General features: G+C 42.8%; 1 protein-coding gene across 10 annotated transcripts in view; it reads right to left on the reverse strand.

The window, feature by feature from the left end:
• The window catches only part of MAGI1 (membrane associated guanylate kinase, WW and PDZ domain containing 1), a 635889-nt gene that overhangs the window by 33063 nt on the left and 581271 nt on the right, over nucleotides 1-21555 (reverse strand). For all 10 annotated transcript variants that reach the window (XM_060109161.1, XM_060109156.1, XM_060109160.1 and 7 more), the window contains 2 exons: nucleotides 13181-13212; nucleotides 2458-2674 (listed from right to left, as the gene is read on the reverse strand). In XM_060109161.1, coding sequence (XP_059965144.1) covers nucleotides 2458-2674; nucleotides 13181-13212 — 249 coding nt within the window. The remainder of the gene's footprint in view (nucleotides 1-2457; nucleotides 2675-13180; nucleotides 13213-21555) is intronic.

Genomic DNA, 21555 nt, shown 5'->3' on the forward strand with positions numbered 1-21555 from the left:
AGGGGCAGGGAATCACATCTAATGAGGCTACATGCTTTACTTTTTCATTTTTTCCCAAAAGACAAGATAAAAAAACAGCCTAAGGGAATGGCAGAAACTGATCTGGGATAAAGCCAAATACTGATTAAAAAACAAGATTGACGTAGGTTCATTCATAGGTACTGTGAAAAAAAGAAAATCTGTGACAGATACTGAATAATTATCATGGAGGGAAAAGTCTCATCATTATCCTGGTTTAGTGGTGAGGAAGAAATCTATGTGAATTTTAACATCGGTCAGGTTGCTACAATCACTCAATTATGGAACCTCTAATCAGCAAAAAACCTGATTCTCATTTGTGCTGCTAGATCCTATTCCTTAGATGTTCAAGAAAGTTAAGGCCTAAACTGGCACCATTACAAATATTTCAGTCTGCCTCTCATTCAATGCTTAAAGCAGCTGGCTGTCGCAGAATTACATCTTTTTCTTATTTTTTTTCTGGTGAAAACTTTTTTAAAAAATGGATTAAATACCAAATTCTGAAGAAATACTGCTTCCATCAAGGTAAAAATGGCATCTGAGCTAGAGCCTCCTATTCTTTGGGTGCATTAGAATTGTCTGTCAATCCATGAGGCCCGCACCAGCACTTCAGAACCCGATTCACTTTATCGCAAAAAGATTCATACATGGGAAACTCAGTCATAAATGTGTACTCTACTGAGAAAAGCAGGGGCATAGTCAACAAAGCAGTTATCTCCACATCAACTGAAGTTGGGCCATTGATTGAAGGACCTGCATGATTAAAGAGAAATGTGAAAATATTCCTCTTTGGGAAACATTTCTTCCATGAAATCATTCCAATTAGTGAGAAGACACAGTGAGAACAGACGCCAGGTTCATGCTTAGCAACTACTGCTTACAAGGGATGTTCCAAATGGAACTTCATTTCCTCTGGCCCGGAGTGAGGTGTACTCAGGGGTCTTTCTAGTCCAGGGACTAAATAAATCCCTTCTCAAGTTATCAGGCTTTTGCCAGCATAGTGAAGCCTTAGTCAAAACAGCCTACTTAATTCCACGCACTATGGTAGTAAGAAGGCAATGATTTCTCCTCCTTGAAGAGGAAACGCACAGAGGGAGCCCTCAGTGACTTCTAAAACTTGATCATCACCAAGACTCCAGTCATGCCTCGTGCCTCCTAAGTGCTGACTTGCACCCAGCACCGTGGGCCACTTTCCTTCTCAGGCACGGATGCTGCTCTCACTCCCCTGTTTGGTTTGGGTCACAGAGGAGTGGCTCCAGCCAGCAAGTAAAATGCTTCACAGCCAAGTCCAAGGGGGTGGGTGGGTGGCTGCAGTGTCCCTCCCCTCCCCCACTCCCCCCCATACCTCAGCCCTCCATGGGGCTTTGCTAAGAGAACTACAGCTGTGGCTTCAAATGAAACCTGTGCTGAGGGGGCTGGGGACCAAGAGGAAAGGCAGAATGCTTCTCTTCTCTCTTCCAGTTTTAATCTGACCCTTCAGCAAACCCAGCCTCCTCCCTCATTAATCATTCTCTCCTATCCTATGCCAAAAAAGGGAAAATGAAGTGCATGTTCTTCATAGATGCTTCATCCCAACCGATCATACTCAGAAGAAAAGGTCAGTAAGAGCAACAGCCAAAACAAACAAAAATGGCCTATTTGTATCCCCTAAGATGAAAGCATTTTAGGAACTTTGGTAACAGTAAGATACGTGAATACTGTTTATAGTGAATAGTTTTTGGAAATCATTTCATAATAAAAAGTAAAACATTAAATGTGAAGGGATTACTCGGTTTGTAACAGCCCAAAAGGTATTATGTATGACATCACTAGTTCGTATTTTTCAAAAAGGTGAAGCTAAAGGAACATACTTAACCACAGTATAAATGATTAAAGCACAAACCACTCACTACTCTTTTTTTTCTTTTTAAGGGGAATGTTTAGAAAGACTGATAACGTTTAAAAAAAAATGGCCAGTATCCTTAAAACCCGAGACCACTAAGAAAGCATTTAATTTCTTCTCATTACTCCTGCAATCCAAACCAATTGTATTTATGTTCTACTGTATATCAGAGCTGTTTCACAGGACAGGAGCTCAGAGGACGCTGCCGTCTCCATGTAGGGAAGAATTAATGAAGCAGCAGCGCTTACCGGCCACTTGTCTTTTCTGTTTTTTTTTCCGGCCACTTCTTTTAACGGAGAGGAAAAATAAATCCATTTTACCCAGGCCCTTCATCTGATGACCATCCGTGACTACCCCACCTGCCCAAACAGAAGACGTAACGGGGCCTCGGTGACTATCCAGCAGATTCTACCACTGCTCTGAGATACTGTCACCTCTCACCTGGATTCACCTCTCTCCTGTTCACACACTGACAATCTATTCTCAACAAGCCTCAAGAAGAGAGTTGGAGCCCTGCGGCGGAGTCCAGGGAAGACAGGAGCCAGGGTGCTACTCACGTCGGTTTTCATACATGCTCCTGGACTGGGCCCAGATTTTAAAAGGATCTGGTTTTTTCTGCCCAGAGCCGTCAGTCTGATCTGGAGCTGGGGCCTCGGCGGGTGGGAACTCGGGTAGCACCTGTGTGCCGTGGCTGGGAGAGGCTGTGTGCAGGCTTCGGTGGCTGGCAGCGCTGTGCTGGGAGCTATTCTGGCTGTCTTTTCTTTCCAGTGGTTGCTGAAAGGAAGCGAGTGAGAGGGGCAAGAAGAGATTATTATTGGTTCCCGGAGTGGGTGTTTTCCATCAGCTTGTTTTTGTGCAGCACTTCTGCACACACATACATAAATTTATCAACAACATTTTGGCTTCCACCTTCGGCTCAAGCTGAATGCAGGTAAATCCCCCGGGGACTGGCAGACAGATAGAGGGGTGGACCAGACAGAAGGACATCATGGTAAACCATACTGCTTTCAGGGCTGGAGCAGAAAACAAATCCAATTTTCATCACAGGTTCTCAGCTAAGTCACTGGGCTCACTTATTATGAAATGTACTCGTTTTAACATCTTCATTTTTAAACCAAACATGTGACACAGAATACCATGCGTGGTTTAAACGGAAAGCTAGAATATCCAGAAGGAATACGATCAGGGCTAAAAATGCTCCTTGGGACTCCACATTTTCCCTTTTTCAGTAGTAAAATACCCAACTTCTTGCTAAGGATTTACCACCAGTCCTGCTAGCCTGTAAGAAACATGGATCAGATCTTTAAAAAATCATGCCTAGCATTATGTGTGCACTTGTACTTACAAGTATATAAAAAACTATTATCTGAAGAGCTTTCATAATTCTTAGTGAATCAATTCTGCAGACATCGCATTACACCTCTTGATCTCTTGATACTACTGCTGGTTGAAAACCAAGATCCAACTTTATATATGGGTTGACCTCCAGGGGTCAGCCTTCTTAGATTTGCAACTTGTCCAAACTCCGAGTAGTAGTCAAAGGCAAAGAATTTCATTTCAATTTCAGTAGAATAAGTAGGTTCCTGCTCCTTAAATTCTGCTCAGCTAAAGACCCTTCCCATTTTAGGAGATGCTCTTTGTTGGAAGGGCCACTGAATCAACAGCAAAATCTAGTGGGAGGAAAAATACTGCATGGGAAATAAAATAATTTCAGCTCTTATTTTCTCCAATGAAAGATGTGGTAAGCCCAGATGTTTAGTTCCCCCTATTCAAAAGAAAAATCCTGGAGTCCTCTCACACAACAGACGCCATGTCACTACACTTAACTGCTTCAGAGCACTGTAAAGGGGCATCTCCGGCCTGTCTTATAGATCCTGTATAGCTTATGATTTTTGAGTAGTATATAAGATCTCTGACCTAGACATTCCAGTTCCCTCAAGTTCTTTATCGTGTCAAAATCTTGCCCTCAGTCTTGCAATCAGTCCTATCACACCGTTCTGCCTTATTCTCTCCCCCGGGTAGCCTCCATCTTCCATTCACATCTCCGTGGAAATTTCCAAGGTCCCGTTCATTTACTTCTCAGGTCCCTCTACTCTTTCCCTTCCAGTTCTTGCTTTGAAATAAGCATTGAAGTCAGGCCAAGGAGGACAAAAACCTCATATTCCCTTGACTGTTCAGATCACAGATCTGAAGATAGGTTTTAGCAAGGATTCAAAGTCAAAAATTGGGCATGTATTTCATGAAGGTAAGATAGACCCTTTAAAATTATACTTGATGTGCCTGTGGGAGAAACGTATAAAATTATACTTGATGTGCCTGTGGGAGGACCATATTCTAAACTAGCAAAGAGGTCTTGGGAACCACCTATATGAGGGGCTTAATTCACTCAGACTCAAGGGGACAACATACTCTGGGTGAAGAGGTCAGGAAAACACACCGATGTTTGGACAGGGACAACCATCACCATTACCCCCCATCACCATCGTTCCCTTTTGAGGATCAAGGGCTCCGCTCAGACTTGGATGGATCCGCATTCCGAAGACTTGGGACAGAACCTGGTTCTGCCAGCTTCCAGCAGGGACCTCCTCAAAGTGAATTCGGTTCTCAGGGCCAGCTATCTCCTTTCTATTCCCTAAGAAGATCAAAACCTGCCATCTTGATTCCCCTGGGGACATGCTGAAGATTTGCAGAGTCAGAAAAACATTAACGAAGGATACAATCCCCATTCCCTTTTGCATGAGCGTGGGAATTTGTTTTCCTCTTCACTGTGGTCTTTGTAAGGGTCTCCATTATAAACAAGCATGTGTAGTGTACACACCTCAGCATAAATAGAAAAAAAGATGGGTTCTGGGTGGGTTTTCCCCCTCTAATACTTTCCTGTACTGCCTACTTCTTATTTTTATAACGTACAGAGAATGTTTTTTATAATCAAGATCAAATGTAAAGCTGTTTTCATTTAGAAACGAACCTCGGTAAGGAGAATTAATGGGACTGTTACTTTCTATTTTTTACATTTTGGTAGTGCTGTGTGTCCGCTCTCCTCTTGGAAGGGCAGGAAGAAGGTATTTTAAAAGTGAAAGCAAATAATTCAACAGATGAAGGACCTCTGGATTAACCATGAGAGTTCCATCCCTCTCTTCAAATGACTACCCTCGCCTGGTTTTTCAGATGAGTAGCAAATGCTAGATGTGGGGTTGGTCCATTGACACTAAGTTCATTTCATGGTTAGAGTCAGTCTCTGACCGTGGAAGCTCCAGTCTCCTTCGTGTAGAGGTTCCTCTTCACAAAGCCTCACCAGGACCCTGTGAGCCGCACTGCGGGATTACCTGAGGGAAACCTCACAATCTTCTTCTTCCTTTCCTGGGGATACTCGGTAACCTCTTGAAATGTAACCTCTTCCAATCACTGCCTCTTCCTGAACAGGAGAAAAATACCTTTCCGGCAACCCTGTCCCACTGAGAGAGTCTGGACCTTTCTCTAGCAGCGAATGCACACATGCTTTTACAGACACGCCCACAAATGCATGCACACAGATTCTGTATGTAACCTCAGGGGTTTCCAAGACCCTTCGATGGCTGTCCCAGTGTAACAAATCTGACACAGAGGACCTGGAAATCTCAAGTTTAAATGAAGAGACAGCTTTACCATAACCAGAGGGTGCAAATTAAGTTTACCAGAAATGGCTTGGGCTGTTTAAAAACTTTTATCACCTTTTCTCACCTTCCCCATAAAGGACACATTTAGGTTCAATTTATCACAAAATGACAGATACAGTCTGGACAGAGTCTACAAAACTGCCTCACCATCAAACTGCGCCTCTGCATCCCCTTTGAATGCCATCTAAACTTTGCTCCTAAATTTGGAAAATGAAAGTACAGCAGCATCCTGAGAATATGCTCTAAAAACTAGGCCATCGCTAACCTATCACTAAATGGCATATTCTAACCCACCCTCACGGACTAAACACATGAGCATCTGGAAGCTTTTTGGATTTTTCCCTGATAAGATTTAACCTTGCTTTATGTTTCCTCTCAAGTTCAATTATGAAAATGACTTAATTTGAAAATGCATTCTGTATTTAGTATCTTGGCACCTAAGCTTTTTGAAGCTATGTTCTGTGTGTGTAGAAAGTTCAAAATATGCCTTTTTATTTTCTGAGAACATGTTAATTAGATATGACATTATCTTTTATTTGGTTAGGGTCCAGAACTGTCCAGGAGAAAAGCCATGTTTATATAGCTCTCAAATTAAAGTCACCTTGTATGCCTTTTCAGCAGTCTGGATTCCCTCCCAGAAGACTTGGGCCATGAGGACAAATTCACTTCTGAACACAGGATCTGACTTGCACCAAATGTGATTGTCTCTCACCTCATTTTTCTAGGTGAGAAACTGGCCTTCAAATAAGCATTAATAAAGATACACTTTCAAGTCTATTAAAGTAATTCTATGCATGCTAAGAACATGGATGGCGCAATCCATCAATGATAGAACATCCAGAATAGCCCCTCTTAAGTAACCTGCAATACATTTATTCCCTCATCCAATAAATACATACTGATCGGGGCTTCCCTGGTGGCGCAGTGGTTGAGAGTCTGCCTGCCGATGCAGGGGACGCGGGTTCGTGCCCCGGTCTGGGAGGATCCCACGTGCCGCGGAGCAACTGGGCCAGTGAGCCAAAATTACTGAGCCTGCGCGTCTGGAGCCTGTGCTCCGCAACGGGAGAGGCCGCGATAGTGAGAGGCCCGCGCACCGCGATGAAGAGTGGCCCCCGCTCTCCACAACTAGAGAAAGCCCTCGCACAGAAACGAAGACCCAACACAGCCAAAAATAAATAAATAAATAAAGCAAACTGTCAACAAATAAAAATAAACACTATAAAAAAAAAAAATACATACTGATCACCTGCTATGAGCCAGATTCTGAAAAATACAATGTGTAAGTAAGAAAGAGATAGTACCTGAGAATTTATACCTATGTATCTAGGTACGTGTGTGTGTGTGTGTGTGTGTATGTGTGGAGATGGAATATTAATCAAATAATCATGACAGACTGATGACAACACACTGCAGTGTCCTGCAAGGTAAGTAGTAAGGAGAAGCCTCTGGAAGAACATTCCATTAATGGAAGCAGCATGTGCTAAGTCTGCAAAGCAAAAGTGAGCTTGCCTGTTTGGAGAGTAGAGAGGTAGCTAGTGTGGCACAGCAGTGGGTGGCGTGGCTTGAGAGGAACTTGGAGACCAAATAATGCAAGGGCCTTGTGGGCTACTTTAAGGAGTTTGGGTTTCACTCTTAGTTTTGGGGAGGAGGAATCCATTAGTGAATTTAAAGCAGGGACGTGCCAGGAGCCAACTTATTTCCAGAAAGTTTGGTCTGGCTACCGTCTGGAGAACAGGTTGATGTGGGTGGGAGTAAAAGCAGAGAGCCAGTCAGGAGGCTACTGTGCAGAACAGGTGAGGGACCCGGGGTGGCTTATACAAGGGGAAAAGCTGTGACAAGGGGGAGGGACAAGTAAAGTCAAAAGATATTTTGGTGCCAGATTTGATAGGCATTGCTGAAAGGCTGCATGGGGGAGAGGAGGAGGAAGAGAAGGGAGAAGGGGGAAGGGGGAAGAGGGAAAGGGGAAGGGGGAAGGGGAAGGGGAAGGGGGAAGGGGGAAAGGGAAGGGGGAAGGGGGAAAGGGGAAGGGGGAAGGGGGAAGGGGAAAGGGGGAAGGGGGAAAGGGAAGGGGGAAGGGGGAAGGGGGAAAGGGAAGGGGGAAGGGGGAAAGGGGAAGGGGGAAAGGGGAAAGGGGAAGGGGGAACGGGGAGGGAGGAGGAGTTCTCAGAAACACAAATATCCACCTCCAGATCTCCAGCTTGAATAAACGCTTGGAAAGGAGGACCAGATATTGAGTTGAATATCTCCAACACTAGCTGTTGTCACTATGTGGATATTTTTGAAGCAAGATTTTTACTTCTGAGTATCAAATCAGGGCCAATTAGGAAAACAAAACGATTTCAATTTTGAAAACTCCACAGAAATCCTTGGCCACATCTGGCTGTGAACTTGTGTCATCAGACCATTTAAAACAAAACTGCGCCAACCTTCCTAAAACAAATGATTTCCTTATTACTGACAGGCCAGAGAAATTGGGAAGATGCAATGGATTTTATAAATGGAAATGGGGAAAAAAGTCAGCTCATTAGTATTTCACAGAATGATTTCAAAATGGAGGTACTTATAAAGTGAGCTGAAAATACATGCTCCGAAGAGCAAATGAATACAGACAGCACTTAGCTTAAACAATGAAAAGAATTCATGTGGCTTAAAAATGACAAATCAATCCTTTTTTTTTTTTTTTTTTCAGGTATGCGGGCCTCTCACTGTTGTGGCCTCTCCCGTTGCGGAGCACAGGCTCCGGACGCACAGGCTCAGCGGCCATGGCTCACGGGCCTAGCTGCTCCGCGGCATGTGGGATCTTCCCAGACCGGGGCACGAACCCATATCCCCTGCATCGGCAGGCGGACTCTCAACCACTGTGCCACCAGGGAAACTCAACAAATCAATCCATTTTTAAGGCAAAATTATTTACAGTTCATGTATCTGCCAAGACTGAAGGCCACTGCAGCGATTTACATGGACAACAGGAAAAACTACAAGTGCTGATGAGGTATCAGGCCAATGTCATTAAAGGTTGCGCGAAAATCAGTCTCAAATACAAGCCAAAGCAGAGGATGGTCCTTCTTTTTGTCTCTTTCTTTTATCATTTATGGGTCTAAGTCAAATGATTTCTTCCAAAAGGCAAGAAAGAGGAGTTAATGGAGAAGTAAAGGCAAGTACTGACTGGATAGGAAAATGAATTTCAGTTCACACTGAATGTTTTAATGGAGTCTAACACAACAGCAAATTCTATTTTTTAAGGCTCCAAAGGGCCGAGGGTATGAGATGCTGTGAGCAACAAGAGGCAAGAAGACTTACTTAATTAACCCTAGGCCTTCACCCATCTACTACTCTCAGTGCTTCTCCTTGGAGCTTGGAGCTTTGGTGGGTTGTGCTATGCCCTGGATCTGGGACAAGTGGCATTGGGGTGCTAAGGCCACCAGGAGAGTTTGAGAAAGAGGCAGCATTCAGGAGGATTCAGGCCGGGGTCACTTACTGTGCACATTGTCTAAGATTTCTACCTCGTATTTCTTCATGACTAGCTGTCAGCTATGTCCTTAGCATCCCTTCCACGGGAAAGAGACAGAGGACCATGGAACAGAAACCTGTCACTGTTGCTACTTTCAGCTTGCTGCATTTGCTGAGGACACTTCCTTGCCCATCACTTGGTGTCCCCTATATGAAAACTTTATGTGAGAACTTTTTTTTTTTTTAAGTGTTTATTTATTTGGCTGCATCGGGTCTTAGTTGTGGCATGCAGGCTCTTCACTGCGGCACGCGGGCTTCTCTCTAGTTGTAGCGTGTGGGTTCTTTCTTCTCTAGTTGTGGCGCACAGGCTCCAGAGTGCATAGGCTCTGTAGTTTGGAGCACGCGGGCTCTCTAGTTGAGGCGCGCGAGCTCAGTAGTTGTGGCTCGCGGGCCCAGCCGCCCTGCAGCATGTGGGATCTGAGTTCCCCAACCAGGGATCAAACCTGGGTCCCCTGCACTGGAAGGCGGGTTCTTTACCACTGGACCACCAGGGAAGTCCCTGTGAGAACTTTTTTAGGAACTAGGAAAACACTGTCTCCTTAGTGAACATGTTATGCTTTTTTTTTTTTGATCTGAAAATAAAAGCTAAGTAAATAACGTGGTTACCTATGCTGCGTAGGCTGCTGGGGAACTTGGAAGAATTCCATAGCTCTATCACAGTATCTAATTCAATTTTTTTATAGCTTTTTATGGCTTTGGATGAATACTTCACTTAGGTTATTATCATTAAGAGCTGAATGAGTTTTATTATGTGAGTACTTGTTTTATATTATATTTTTGCTTTGTTACCTTTTGAAAGTATATGCTCATCATACTTTAGGCCTCATGAGGAGGGTCTTTACAGATCTGCCTATTTATCTTTCCCCAGTTGTATGAGGACATGAATGTTTTCTGTTTTAGTTCCTGTTGTATATTAGCGCTGGGTCTGGCATGCAGGAGATACCCAATAAATATCTGTTGATGGAACAAATGCATAAAAAATTTTAGTGATTTGTGACAATGAATCCTTTTTTTGAAAGGAGCAATCAATAAATCATTTATAAGCTCCAAGAAGAAGGGCACCATCTTATTTATTATATCATTTCCAATGGCTCACACCAAACCTGACACTTAGTAGTTTTTCAACACCAACTTGCTGAATGGAAGGATGAATGGATGAGTGGATAAAAGAGAAATGCATGGATAGATGGATATATGGTGGATGGACAGATGGATAAATGGACAAATGGACAGATGAAAGAAGGGAGCAAAGGAAGCAATAGTTGGGAAAGGAACTAGTGAAAAAACCTGGGTGAATACTGACCTAAAATTCAGGGTTTGGTGTGATAGAGTTTTCAATGCTCACATGCAAAATCCTTGTGTGTGATTTCGACCAAGAGTCTCCGTTAAACAAGTTTCAGTCAGGATGATTAAAGTGGACCACCGAACCATTTTCCCAGTGAGGCCTAAAACCTGACAGCAAATATGTCTTATTTTTGTCTCTGCCATTTGGCAGAAAAATCCCTGATGCTATGGATGTCCAGGTATCAAATTAGTTAAATTTTATGAAGACACTGCCGTTGTCCCCCTTGAGTATTTAAACCATAAATTTAACATTTACACTAAATCTAGCAGGTGAAATGGCTGCTTGAGAGTAAGTTATAGAGGCTATTCAGGAGGGGAAACGAGATCAAAGAGAGAAGTCTTTCTGTTCTAATAAAAACCCAACTACTTAATTATTGAAAACCTTTACAGGAAAAAAAAAAGGTATGAGGGCAAAGGAAGCTGTCAGTCACATGAGCAAGCCAACAATTGCAGAAGCCTCTAAGAATAAAGACCAGATGTGGTCCTGGGTTCAAACGGTATATCTCAGAGCTAATGTTAACTCTCAGCGTATCACAACCCAGGCACAATCGGTGTGCGTTTCATTCCGTAGCCCACCTGGCCCTGCCTGTCATTACAGGAATGACTTTCCGGAACCATGTCATCCAGCTTCCCCATGGATTCCCTCCGACCCTACCAGAACAATCCCATCATCATCTGTCCCTCTAGCAGGACCTCACCAAAATTCAAACTGGGAAAGGGAAACAGCTTTCAACCCACCTGTACAGAACTCCCACTGATCACAGATGTTCGCAAGGGTCCACTGGCAACAGGAGACCTTGGCTGATATCCCCCTACTTTGTACAGCAGCTGCTGGAGTGTGCCAGCAGTGCTGTGAAAGCCATCATCCCTGTCCTGGCAGAGAAACCAGCGAAGGACAAGCCCCAAGCTGGGGGATGGTTCTTTTCTAACCCAGCAACACACCAGTCTCTTAGCTTGTGGTAATTAAGAGCCAGCAGACTGTGGGCAACGCAATTAAGAGGGCTTTTTTCCCTAGGAATGCAGCCTGAGTAATTGGTTTGCTGCTTGTTCATGACATGACTTCCTCCAAAATAAACAGTCATGGGGAATTCTCTTAACTGACTTGAAGGCAAGCTCTGTACCTGTTTGATACCCTTAGAGTTCAATGGGGGAATTCCAAAACACTTTGGGGGAGATGAGATGCAAATGACTCTACAAAAATCCTTTGGCACAGCAAGTTGAAATGGGATGCAAAACGAAACAGAACACCTTGCTACCCGATGTCATGCTGCGTGTGCCAAACTGTCCCTCAGTATATGCTTCTGGTCAAGACTCCATGCCTATGTGGAGGGTGTAACATAAGTCCATGCCTCAGGTAGCATGCTTGGGGCTGCGGGAGAGAAAAGGACGACTGTTGCTAACTCAAGCTCATGTGACACATCTCTCAGATGTGCTTCTATTTTTCTGAAGGCTGAATAGGTTTCTGACTGTGATCCCGGGAGGGGGACACACACACACACACACACACAGACACACACACGCTTTGGCATCTCTGTGGTTCCAATGTAGACACCTACCAGCACTTCTCAGCCTGGACATTAACACAAAATGACAAGGGAAGCAGCCCCGAAGTCACGTGTTCCCATCACCATGGCACCATGCCACGGGAATCAATTACTGCAGGTTTTTCTCTTTGGAGAACTTAGGAGTAGGGTTTACGAATGCAGGAAGCTCCCTCTCTCATCTCCTGAATAAACTTCTGCCTCTTGCTGCCAGGTTTGGAGACAGGTGGAAAGAATTCAGCTGCAGCACCGTAAGCTGCGAAGTTTTAAAGTTCTCCGTTCCTGGATGGCAGAGGTTGTCAATTCCTCCTCCCCCCAATACTCTAAGCCACAAGGAAGTACACCCCTCTTTATCTTACTGTTAATGATTTTGGACGCTTCTTTCACCACATCAATTTCACAGGCATCAGAGTTCCAGATTTTGAGGTTTTAAGTAGCATTTTAATTTGTTGTCAGTGCCCAGGGAGCAAAAGCTCACCACCACCAAGCGAAACGCTAGAGCCTCAAAGCTATTAGCGAACATGTCGACTAGGTAATGCATCTTCAGGGAAACCAGATTAGAAAGGACAGCATAACATTGATTTTTTTTTTTTTAAAGACTCCTATACCTGCAGCACAATGCCACTAAAGCTGGCAAAACAACAAAGGATATTTGCACAATAAGGAAATGTCTTATTCTCAGGGCTGGGGCATTTTCCATGTGAGCATGTGCATATATACAGGGTTGAGCAATTCTACCATAAACCTACAGGCTTTAAAATCCTTAAATAATTCATCATCCAGTGCAAAAGAAAGCTGAGGGAGGGAATCTACCCATGTGAATGGCTTGAAACACCAGCTGAGAGCAATGCTACTCAGGAAGCAGGTAGAGTTTTTTGGTTTTTCCTTCTCTCAAAAGAAACAGTAGCATTTGTATCAAATTAAAACATCTAAGAAACTCATCCACTGGGATGAGAGTTGTGATGCATTTATACAGAGAAGATTCCAAACATGCATTCTTTATCCAGGCTCCCGCAGCCTGCCTACAAATCACTAGACAGTTAAAGACAAACCCCAATACCTTCTATATCAAACGGATCCCCAGAACTTAATAAAACGAGCCCTGGTTTTTGTCTCCTCCACCCACTCTAAAACACATTTAAGTCCAGCCAGATAGCGTCCCCTCCCACCACCAGCGCCCCCCCCCCCCCAAAAAAAAAACGAGCACCAAGTAACTGACAAGTCCTTACCGACTTTGGGCTCTTCTTGGGAACTGGCAGCCCTGGAAAAAAATGCAACAAGGAGGGAAGCGGGAAAGAAATCATTAGCATATAAATGTTACCTTTTCCTTAAAGAACAATCCCCAGGTGTTTCATGGCAACCTAGCCATCTGCAGAGTTATGTCAGATTTCTCCCCAGCATCGGAGTTACCAGGCTGTTCATATCGAATCAAAGCAGAGGGAGGAGGAGAGGGAGAGGCAGGAGATCTATCTGCATTAGCTATGCTGACTTGTACTGCAGCAGCCTGGAGGCTGGGAAAAGAAATTCACAGACCTCAGCGGCCTGGGAAATTGAACACTTGGACAGAATCTCAAATGCTCTTCTGGATTAAGAGCGACTTAATTTACAATTAAGTCCAGGATATTTCCTTTCCTTTCTACTTGTCAACTGAAGTGGACCAATCAGGACAGAGGAAGGGGTTGTATATTTAGTTTCAGAGGAGTAAATGGTTAAAATAAAAAAATTTTTTTTGTCTTTCTTTTTTTTCTTCCTTTTTTTTCCCCCCTCTGCCTTTTAGGAGCGGAAATGCCTTCTTTACTTGAATGAGCTGAACACCAAAACAAAAACGGATACTCTTTTGCCAGAACAGCACACAAATCCAATCTGGTTTAGGACACCCTCTGGATCGTCAGCACACCCCTTCACACATCACTCATCCGAGCAAACTCCTATTCAGTTTGCTGGGACTAGCCCCTCGAAAGCAGGCTGCTGGGGAATGAAAAGAGAAATTTCATGGAGCTGAGAGAAAAAGATAATAATGCAGAAAGAGAGAGGCAGAGGAGAAAGAGGGGCTCACTGAACCTTGCTGGCTCTTCCAAAACCCTGTCTTTAGTGGCAGGGTGAGAGCTGAAAGGGGCCGCTGATCTCACTTCTGGGAAAGTCAGAAGCCATTAGGGGCAGACTTATAGAAAATCTGTCACCAAGGGAGTGTGGCAAAGGAGGGCTGGAAAGGAAAATAAAAACATTTACCAGTGTTTTGAAAGTAATCATTTCTGTAAGCAGTCCTCTCATTTCGTTTTTTAATTTTTGGTTTGAGCCAAGGTTAGAATACAAAATGCAGATTCCACCCATGTTAGGCACAGTGCAGGCCCTGATGTATTGGGATCTGATGATTTTGTACCGGAAAGGTCAACTTTTTTTAGAACATGATCCCTAGGTGGTGTAACGATTTCAACTCTCTTGGAAGTGACTTGTCAAACGAGGAGCCGTGCTAAGTTCAGCGCAAGTAACAGGAGGCCGCGGGAGTGGGTGAGTGGGAGGAAGCCACCCAGAGGAGCGCTGCTAATGGGCCCCCTGCAAGAGAGGCGTGACAGGGACTGCTCACCGCCACAGGCAGCGGGGGCATTCTTCTGGCACGGCTCGTCACATCACCAAAAGGAGGTCACCACGGTCTGGCACAGTGGCTCTGGGACTTCAGAGTGCACATGGAGGATGTGGCCGCTTCTTATCAATGCGGAATCCCAGGACCCACCCTCAGGGGCCAAGGAATCTGCAGTATGAACAAACATCCCAGAAGATTCTGACAAAGAAGGTTGGAGGACCCCATTTAAGGAAACCATAATACAGTAGAACGAGGATTATTACTCTTTCAAGTCCGGCAAAGTCGGATAGGCTACCTTTAGTGAGTTGCTTTAAAGTTCTCTGCGCCTCAGTTTTTCAACTTATGAAGTGGAGAGAATAAGACTCATTGTACTCGTTGTGATAATTAAATAGACAAAATGTTTAAAAGCCTCATACCTGGCACAGAGCAGGCTCTCAACCCCTTTTACCTTCCTTTGCTAATTTACACCATTCAGGAAAAAAAAAAAGTGGTTATGGTTATCTTACTCTAATTAGGGAAAATCATTTTCCTAGCATGCTAAAATGCAAAAAATACGTAGGGGAAATATTTTGCCTATGGATGAGAATAACCGTCTTGAGCAATTTAGATGTCATTTTTCTTAAAAATAATTATTAGGTGCCTTAATTTGTTCATTAATGTGATTCCCTTAAGGAATTCTATCAAGTTATATTAGTTTGGGTCACTGGGTACACTTCGAAATGGTCAAATATCACATCCTTAAATACAGATTTTTCCCTAATTCAGACTGATGTTCTTAGTTCATTGGAATAAGCAACACTTCACTGGAGTGAGCTTTTACTACACTTGATGTCACCCAAGATCCCAATGACCCTCTACAGAACTTTGGAAAGAATCTCCAACTAGTTAGGAGAAGTCAGGGAAAATGACTTCGATCCACACTCTGCTCATCATTTCTAAAACTCTGACCATCTTAAATTCTCAACCTGTTAAGATTTTCATGTATAAAATAAACAGCACCGTGGATTCTCTATCAGAGAGAAACATTCACACACACACCCAAAGGTTATGCAGGTACAAGGATGCTCAGTGCAGCACGGTTGGTATAAAGGGAACCTGGAAATGACTGGAAGTTCTAGATATACTCAGGGACACCCAAACTATGAAGCCGTCCGCAGAGGTTAAAAGGTACGAGCTAACTCTATGGGTAAACAGCACGGATGGTCTCCAAACTATAACGTTGAGTGAGAACAGCATGAGGTAGAAGGACAGCCATAGGAGACGTGTTAAACATATTCAGACTCTGCAAATAGAGACATATCAAGACTCTGCAAATAGAGACATATCAAGACTCTCCTTGACTGTCACACATGAAAACTGGTAACTGAAGTACTGTATTTCCGGTGGGGAAAGAAAGGGCAGGGATCGGATGCACTAGTTTGAGCAGACTTCAGCCTTCATCTAGAATGTGTTTCAACACCACCAAATTCACATCTTGCTGAGGCAATAAAATATTAATTTAAAAATAAACATTAATTAATTCAGAGCTATTCAGATAGACTGAAAATAGCTGGGAAGACCTGATGGGAAGCACTGAAAGAGATCCCTGGAAGAATTCTCCAAGACCGAGAGATCCTGGTATGTGGCCCTTGTCTAGCTGGAGGTGACTGCGGCCATCCCACACTGGATGGGTGACAGAAAGCAGCACGATCCCACACCTGATGGCACGTCAGTGGTTTTCCTTAGGGCAAAGGCATACACTTTGTGCTCCCAGTGGAAGCGGGAAGCTTACTTGTAGGAATCGTGTCACGTATTACATAGGAGGCATATGGAAAGGAACAGCACCTGTCCTAAGAGGTTCGTCTGTTCCCTTCTGGGAGAGGAAGGGGAGTTTTGAGAAGAGGCAGCAGAAAGAATCCATGGACGGCACCATCTGCTCTTACAGCCTGGGAGGTGGCAAATGCTACTTCAAAGGGATCCCAGAAAATTTCACAGGAAAGTGTACCTTCAAAGTGGGAGTCTAAGTGTGATCTACAGAAGTGAGAAAAGTTTGGGACCTGAATTTCTCAAGTTCCCAATGAAAAAGGTGTCCCTTTGGAGAAAACAAATGGCAAATTCTTTGCTAGTGACTGAGATCTGACCAATCAACATGAGGAGGAGGAGGAATCTCTTTCCCTTAAATATCAAGGCCATAAACTACACTACTGAACATGTTCTCATATAACTAAATGGCAAATGTTATTCTTGGTGGAATTTTAAAAAGGTTGTACACAAAAGTTTATATGAAAAAAGTAAAAAATGTAACAGAATACATAAGCATTTGGAAACAAAGAATAGAAGGTTATACACTTAAACTGTGTGTTCTTGGGCTCATGAGATCACGAATGGCTTTATTACCTATTTTAGAATCTTCTACAACAAGAAAAGCTTTATTTACTTATGAACATATACATACCCACAGATACCACAATAAACAAGTCTATACTGCCTCTGTAAGACAAATGCAGCAAATTTCAGAACATTTTATTGCATTTTTCAATCTCTAGAGCCATCACTGACCTCTACATCCTCCAAGACTTGCTTACTTTTTCCCAAAATGAATATACATGTAATGAGTTTCTTTAAGCATCCTATTGAAATTCAGACTTGTGTTTGTCCTAGTGACTAAATGGAAACAGGGAAGACATCGGAGAGCTCAGCTGGGCTATCAGGAAGCCAGAAGGAAGCCAATCACTGCCATTTTGGCACCGAGATGAACAAAACCTGAGATGCTGGGAAAGAGACTGGACTTCCCTGGACCTCATTTCCTCTAGGTTTAAAGGAAGTGAGAATGTCAACCAACCTCACTATCCGAAAGAAGCAAGAAAAATCATGCAAAGGGCTTGGAAAGGGTGAATCCTAAAGTCATTGTCAAATGCAAAGTGGATCTTCAAATAACAAAACTGTACTGTGTCATCAGTTTACTTTGGTTTCATTGTGATATTCATCCCCTTTGTACTTGGTTTCTAGATTTGAGCATTTTAATGGAAACATTTGGTTTCCTCCTCAGCATTCCGACAAACACTATGTCACTAATCCACATGTCATCAAACACATGGGATTCTTTAGAGGGTTGGGTAGCAAAAGGCTGCATTATCAACTGTCCTGGTGCTGAATAAGGTAATGCCATGTGTAAGAAGCAAGGAACTTATATATATTTAGAAAGAGAGAGAGTTAGTTCATGGAGCCCACGGAAAGCCACAGAAAGAAGACTGAGAACTTGGCCAGGGGCTAGTCTTAGATTCCAAAGAGGCTAAGACTACTTCTGAGCACATTTTCATTTCAGACCCCACTAGCCTTCTCTCTTATTCCAAAACCTATCAACACGTACTCCTACACGTAGGACTCAAAGATTACAGCTGACTTTAACTCATTAAACTTATCATTAGGAGTTTGTATTAAGAGAACAAGCAGAGAGTCTCACAGTGATTTACATAAAAAAGATGTTCAACACAGTGTTATTTAAAGAAGATAGAAAATTGAAACAACCTGAATTTCCAAGAACAAAGGAATGAGCAAACATATTGTTATACCAACAAGATGAAAATTTATGAATTCATTAAAAATGAATGGATTGTAAAAGTGAAGACTGTTTAGTGATGTGGGAAAATGGTAATGACATAAGATATGAAAAGCAGATTTAAAACTGCCAGAGGATATAAATTCATTGTTAAAAAATAGATATATGTATATATCACACATACATCATACACTGAAAGACTAGAAGAAGATGTATTAAAATGTTGCTTCAGAATGCTAGCATGAATAGATGATTCATATTCTTATTACTGGTATTTTCCAAGACTTTACATACAATAGAGCTGTAATCATAAACAGCTAATTGTTACTGAATGTTGCAGCCATACTGTGTGTGCTTGGACAATGGGATATACCTATCAGCTTTAGTGCAGTGCTAGATTAAAAAATAACTGGAGGGCTTCCCTGGTGGCGCAGTGGTTGAGAGTCCGCCTGCCAATGCAGAGGACACAGGTTTGTACCCTGGTCCGGTAGGATCCCACGTGCCACGGAGCGGCTGGGCCCGTGAGCCGTGGCTGCTGAGCCTGCGCATCTGGAGCCTGTGCTCCGCAACGGGAGAGGCCACAGCAGTGAGAGGCCTGCGTACTGAAAAAAAAAAAACAAAACAAAAAACTGGAATTTTTTCTAGCTCTCTCTTGGCTCAGTGACTGCCATTTCTACTCAAGTGTCTGTGCTACTTACTAAATTACTGGGCCATGGCCTTGATTGAAAATGGGATAAAAAGCTGTCAGAGCCTCTCTGAAGCAAAGCTTCACAGAAGCACACAATTTTGCATACAAATTCAAGGAGCCTCTGAAACCTTGACCAGGGACCCTGAGAAACCCATTCTACTGGGGTCTATGATCCTCAGGTTAAGTCATCTCCTCCAAGCACATGGCTATGGTGTTAGAATTCCTAGGGTGAGGTTCACTTTAGCTGAGTTTGTGCCTCTAGGAAGAACAGTGTATGTAAAATACTTCATCTGCAAATAGAAGGGACAATGAGAAGGATTAAGCAGAAAGGGAAAAGTTCCATTGCTTGCTTCTCCTTCTTTCTTGGGAAGATCTAAAGGGCACAGCTAAAAAAAATTTGAGGAGAGATACTGCATTAAAGAACACAACAGAACGCTAATATTTATCAGCAAAAATGCTGCTGCATGAAAAAATTATGAACCTAGTAGGTAATGATGATGGATCAAAATACTAAGAGATCAGCGAGATACAGATGGGAAGGGGTGCAGGAAAAACGGAGTGAGAAAACCTGTGATTTTCCTGGCAATGCAGAATTGATGATTATTTGACTGCAAACCAGTGGCTCTAAACAATTAACATTAATGGTTAGTAACCTTTCTAAAAAAAGCCATCTGCACCATTCTCTGCCAATTAGTATTTTGTTTGTTTTGTTTAATACATAATATATAAACCACGAAATAAACTTAAATTGCCCTTGCCTTACTGGTGAAATGCTAATAAGGACAGCTCAGAAAATTGAAAAAGGTAGGTACAGTCAGCCCTAATTTTTTCCACTGAGGGCAGGAAGGAAATTAGGGAAAATGCACTCACGCATTTAGGCAAACTGGGCTAAGGGCCTACTATGTGCCAAGAGCTGGCATGAGATAAAGCACTGAACTAAACCTCTAAGGTCCTGTTTTCACAGTGCTCACATTCTGTGGGGAAACAGAGAAGAAACAACTTCACAAATAATTTCAGAGTGATAACTTCGGTGAGGAAAATGAAGCAGGATAATGGAACAGTAACCTGGGATGCATGGCTAGTTTATACTCGCTGGCCAAGCATGTCTTTCTTGAAGACAGAGTATTTATTTGAGCCAAGACCTGAATCATGAGAAGGGACCATCCATGTACCTATTCATCCATGTAAGATTTATTGAGCTCTGCCATATGCCTAGTGAAGCATGACTCAAGAGATAAAGGTAAATCAGACATGGCCCTGACCTGGACGACTTCATAGTCTGTCTTAAAAGAGAAAGAAGCAAAGCAACACTTATAATGCAGTGTGGTCAGTGTTAAGTGCTGTTATAAGAGGGAGCACCATTGCTCTTGGGAACATGAGAAACGAAAGCTAATCCATTGTGAAGCAGGGGGCAGAGAGGACAATGAACACTGAGGGAGAGCCAGCATTTAAACATGGGGTCAAGGGGTTGGGAGCAACATGCAATAATTGATGCTAGACTGAATAATGATGATGACCTTTTTTTTTTAAAGGGTTTTTTTCTCCCCCTAAACTAAATTAGTGTACCAGCATAAACTCAAGGCCAAGTTTAAAACCAGAGTACATTTCCACTGAAGGACCTTACAAACACGATATATCACAAAACTGAATCCATAAAACCAAATAAAAAATGGTTCTAATTTAGACGTTTCATTTTTTTTCTCCTTCCTCTAACCAAATACCATCATCAACCCTGCAGCATAATTTTTCAATGCAAATATGACACCAATTGCCAAGAACGAGAGCATCAGACTCAATGTCTCCAAAAAGATGAAGACACTCTTTCCTTTGGGGACCTCATAATGGTCATTATGAAATATTACGGCCATCATAATTTAAAAAGACAGTTGGACTTCCGATGTATGGACTAAGTAGCTCCCAATGCTGTGTCAGGTGGCATTTTGTTAAGAAGATTAAGAATATAGTTGTACAGCTTTACAGCTATGGAGAAGTCTACTTCAATTACACAGTACATATAGCCTAATAAATATGTCCTGAAGAGAAATAAATGGCTTGCAAGGCTGCTGATTGCTAATGGTTTACAGAGCCTTTCACCTCAAACTCATAAGCCTTGAATTGGCACAGGTGAAGAGAGACAGGAGTCATTAATACTTTGGGCTGCTCCAAAACCTAGGTAAGATGGATGAATTGCCCTCATGCGATTCCTAAAAGATAAATGTCACTTCAAAAAGGGTATCATTGAAATAACATGGATAGTCCTACTGTTGGCTTTTGAAAACCTGAAAAACACCTTGAAGGGTCACCAACTCAGCTTCTCCTCTCATTTGTTAAAAAAAAAATAAATAAAAACGGGGTCTTCACAGACGTAGAGAATGGACTTGAGGACATGGGGAGGGGGAAGGGTAAACTGGGACAAAATGAGAGAGTGGCACTGACATATGTACACTACCAAACGTAAAACAGATAGCTAGTGGGAAGCAGCCACATAGCACAGGGAGATCAGCTCGGTGCTCTGTGACCACCTAGAGGGGTGGGATAGGGAGGGTGGGAGGGAGACGCAAGAGGGAGGAGATATGGGGATATATGTATATGTATAGCTGATTCACTTTGTTATACAGCAGAAACTAACACAACATTGTAAAGCAATTATACTCCAGTAAAGATGTTAAATAAAAAAAATAATTAAAAAAAATTTTAAGGGGGTCTTCAAAAGCAAGGGCTGAGTGCAAAAATAACAAGAACTGAGAGCTTGCCTTTGACATACATTTATTCTTCATAACTGCTGTCTAAGTACTAA

This window comes from Mesoplodon densirostris, chromosome 10 (genome assembly GCF_025265405.1).
Source record: "Mesoplodon densirostris isolate mMesDen1 chromosome 10, mMesDen1 primary haplotype, whole genome shotgun sequence".
Lineage (NCBI taxonomy): Eukaryota > Metazoa > Chordata > Mammalia > Artiodactyla > Ziphiidae > Mesoplodon > Mesoplodon densirostris.